Genomic DNA, 4233 nt, shown 5'->3' with positions numbered 1-4233 from the left:
TACAGAGTATAATGTATTGCAAAACTACAAAGATAACTAGTAGCTGACATAGAATGACAGCTGAGCAAAAATTCATCGAACACAAAAATATTACTATGGCTATACTGTAGACTAGGTATATACACGACCAAAAATGAATAAATGACAGAAGTGTTGTGGCGACAATTATCCGGGTTTAAAAGCAGATTTTTATCATTAAGTTGATTTATAATTCGAGATTTATTATTTACATAATTTTTGTTCACATAATATGATAAAGCAAATATCTCCTAAAATATTAAAGGATTTTCAGGAATTTATACGTAGTTCAGTAAGTGAAACAAAAATGAATTTTATGAATCAAACTGTCCGAATGCGCTTATCTGAACAGATATTTGAAAAATTTCTCAAATATTATTCCTTTTGAAAGAGAGTGATGCTCAAAGATATTACTCAGAAGATCAAAGCGAAGCAGAACAATCCAACAATTGATGAAAATGGATTATTTTATCTAAACGCACTTTGGATAATTAGAGTTGGAAAACAAAATTAGAATTTAACAGTGCTTGGCATGCATTCTAGCTAAATCATGAATCATTTGTAACAAAGCAAAAGGCTGAAAAATTGAGATCAACAGGCGCCAGTCGCTATAACACCACCGCAACAGCAGACTTTCATTTACTGTTCATATAACCTGGTGTAAAATCATTAGTATTGTACATGTGACAATCTTATTGGTAGATTGCCAAATTAATTCCATATCAGTTACATTAAACCATGGCACATTCCATCAATGTATTCAACTCTCATTATTATGTGACTATACCATGTTTGAGGATAAACTCGAATGTATCGAGATATTATTACATGCGGAAACATGTTGGTGACCTTGGTCCTGTCATTATTTCCAGTAAATATCTGAAATATAAAGAAGGATCAAACGTTTGACAATAAGTACGGTAGAAAATATCAAAATAGTAAATACAGGGTGTCTCAAACGTAAGTATACACTTTTAATTTTGATTTGTTTTTAAGGTAATCGTCATAGAGCGTTCATTTATTCAGAAAACATAGTATGGATAAGTAGTGAAATTTAGGTGAAAATTGGTTTTTACGTGTACACAACGAAATTTGCTTAACCTTACAGTGATAAAAGCACCGGACAAAACGTCGGAAGATTTTACGCAGCGACGTGTGAGCGCCTTTAAACATACAGTGTCGTATTAGTTTTTTATGCTTAACGGCGAAAATTCTTAGTGCTCACAAGGGCCACACCAAACGACTTGGTGGGCCGGGTTGTGGCCCACAGGCCTCCTATTGCACACCCCTGATCTAAATGATAAATTGCCAATTTTGTGTTTAGAATATCCCGCTTGTCAACAAATTTCTCCGATAAGAGTTTTTCATTCGTTTTACTGTCTCCTTGCCACATTAACCAGTATCTACTTTAATAAGTTATATTTAATAAGTATAAGTGTATAATCAATATGTCACTTTTTCTTGAATTTTAAAAGCCGCAACCTCGGTGCTGGGAAGTTCGTAAACAATGACCAGAAAATTCCCTACTTAAAAAATAAACCGATAAATAACCTCCAGATAAAACTGCTTAAATTTATTATTATTACCAAATCGAGCTTGATTACTAAATACATCATGAATGCAGTTTTATAAAGGCAAAAAGAGTTTCGAGATACTATCTTACCTTGTCTGAACCATTCTCTTGTATACTGATCATTGCGCTGGTAGAATTTCCGTATGAAATTTTGAAAGACCGAACCCATTGATCGTTATCCTTGTATCCTTGTGTCACGATTCCTCCTATTGATTTTGGCGCCATGAAATCTACCTGATGCCATTCTCCTATTGCATCTATGAAAATGAATCATTTATTTTCATATTTTACGAAGTGGTCATCCTCACTCACATTTTTTAAAGCACCCAGTCTAAATTCTATAATTTTGCAACAGGAAAAAGAACTAACAGAAATCAAAGTCAAATCAAAATAGTAACCACATTGCACTATAAGTGCAGAAAAGATTTGCCAGTATACATATTTCATTGCACTACCATTGCATGATAGTTTTGCGAATGATGATGAACTTTTCAGAGTTCATAATTGGGTGCGAAATAATTCAGAATTTGTTTTGAAGCTTTCATTAATAACTTATGTACTTGTCAACTGGGACATAATTTAACAAACATTCAAATAAAATGTATAAGCTAAGAATTCGGATAAAAGACATAGTTTTCACAAACGTAAAAAGGGCATATTTCTCAGTGATTTTCAATGATTCTTCTTATATTAATTATAGAAAATCAAAATCACTTACTTCTTTTAGCAGCCCATACTTCATATTTCCCTCCAGAACGATCCAGATTGTCCAATCTTCCATAATAAGCTTGGAATCTGTTATCATGAATTGATGAAGCTGTGATTTGTGAGTCAGGAATGATGTGACGATTCTTGACACCCATGTAGCAAATCTCAGCTGAAATTGAGAATTAAAAGTGAGCATGCTGTGTATGGTGAGCAATTTTCTTTCTAGATTATTTTCAATTTGGAACACTGTAGGGAGGCAGTACTTGAGTGCGGGATCGAATGCGCAAACATGCGATTGTAACCATAGTGCTTGGATATGTTGATGATAATATTTTTTTGGCTAGGTTAGATATAATAATGGACTGTCGATTTCACTATGAGCCACCAAAATTAATTCAGTGACACAAAGTAAAGTATACTGAGCAGTGAGCATACTATGAAAGTTAACATTGTCAAATGAGTGCCTCTCAAAACGCCTCAGTTCGCCGTTTTCTCAAAATTCCTTTGTGCAATAGTTTATGTTTGATATAAAGACAGTTGTTGACACAGAGCAGGCCGATATTACTCTTGTTTAATTTCAACGATTTTAGAATTAATCAGTTTTAATTATGAGCAAACGATTGAAACCGGAAATATACAAATGCAATTCAACTTAGAAACTTCTGCATATGTTAACAGCACTAAAATACTTACAATTCAGCACCTTCTTCATAAACTTTTGACTCTTCAAGAATGTTTCTTAAATGAATAAATTAGCTGATTAAATTGTTAAAATATTTTGAAATTTGGAGTATATATTTAATAACAGTTCTGTCTCGAACAATTCAAGAGTCGTGTCCAGATCGAGTTATATTTCTTCGAACGATAAATTAAAAATAAAATACTGAGAATAAATAGTTTGTACTAAATTGGAATTAATTTAAAAATTATTTATCTAATAGCAAAATATTTCCGATATGATTCGTTTCAAATCATCACCTTCCAACTTCTTTATCCTTTCTTCTAGATGTTCCGCTGTTCCAGGTTCACCCCGTTCTCCTTTTATTCCTTGCAATCCACGTGGTCCTCCAGTTCCTCTTTTTCCTGGCCTTCCCTGGCACTGACTCGAGTCACATCTGGCTAGACTCGCATTGCCGTTTGCCACCACGTGTGAACAAAATTCATACAATGTCGGCATGTGACATAACACACAGGGAAAGAGCAAAATTAAGGTGACAGAAACGGAAAATTTCATTTTAGATTTGCGAATATTGTTCCCTGAAATATATCAGCAGAATTTGATTGAAAATGTACAACTGGGAAGCTTTTCAAAGTTTTGAATAAATTGATCTTTTTCAATATACAGCTAAGTAGGGTTTTTAAAATCATAATATGCTTCACATATAAAACATGCGTTCCAGTTGAAATCAGATCTATTTCTTTTATTAGTATGGGGTGTTGGCAATATCTCAATATTTGAAGATACGCTATTTACAACTTATACTTGTTTTCTCAGATGTTATCATGGCGTATGAAAATCTACCCTTCTTATACCTCTGAAAATTAGATACCCCCAGGCAAACACCTATTTTGAACTGCACAAATGTTCAATGTACTAAAAATTGTTTTTCAAGAAAAAATAGAAGGTAATTTACGTGCAATACATTAATACCGGTATCGACGTTTAAAATAGCTCAAAATAATTAAGACACCGTTGTGTCATTAGAAAATTATTTTATTAGAAAAAAAATATACTCCGTCCTATTTTCATTTATTTATTTAAATTTTAAAATGTTATTCAATTTACTATTGCACAGATGTAAGAGAAGCAAAAATGATATTATTTAATTCTGCCGAATTTTTGCATGAAATCGAAAGATTCGAGATTCGGCATTTCTTATTTGATTAATGATGGAGAATTAACGACAAAAATAATCGTTTGAATCTAACAACTT

General features: G+C 32.7%; 1 protein-coding gene across 1 annotated transcript; it reads right to left on the bottom strand.

Moving 5' to 3' along the window:
* LOC120329491 (lactadherin-like) lies at positions 1–3884 on the bottom strand. Its single transcript, XM_078118244.1, has 5 exons — positions 3278–3884; positions 2993–3037; positions 2310–2468; positions 1682–1848; positions 1–897 (listed from the first exon to the last, which is right to left on the bottom strand). The coding sequence occupies exons 1-5, from the start codon at positions 3531–3533 to the stop codon at positions 745–747; spliced, it is 780 nt and encodes a 259-aa protein (XP_077974370.1). The 5' UTR covers positions 3534–3884; the 3' UTR covers positions 1–744.
* Positions 3885–4233: the final 349 nt, after the last annotated feature.

The sequence above is a fragment of the Styela clava genome, chromosome 12, assembly GCF_964204865.1.
Source record: "Styela clava chromosome 12, kaStyClav1.hap1.2, whole genome shotgun sequence".
Classification (NCBI taxonomy): Eukaryota; Metazoa; Chordata; class Ascidiacea; order Stolidobranchia; family Styelidae; genus Styela; species Styela clava.
This window is presented reverse-complemented; position numbering and strand designations above follow the sequence as displayed.

Bases quoted from the DNA above. Each gene is read 5' to 3' on its own strand.
- LOC120329491 (XM_078118244.1), bottom strand. From the start codon at position 3,533: ATGAAATTTTCCGTTTCTGTCACCTTAATTTTGCTCTTTCCCTGTGTG. The intron at 3,038-3,277 runs GTGATGATTTGA...TATTCATTTAAG, and splicing joins AAGGATAAAGAAGTTGGAAG to AAACATTCTTGAAGAGTCAA. The intron at 1,849-2,309 runs GTAAGTGATTTT...TCATTTTCATAG, and splicing joins AGTATGGGCTGCTAAAAGAA to ATGCAATAGGAGAATGGCAT.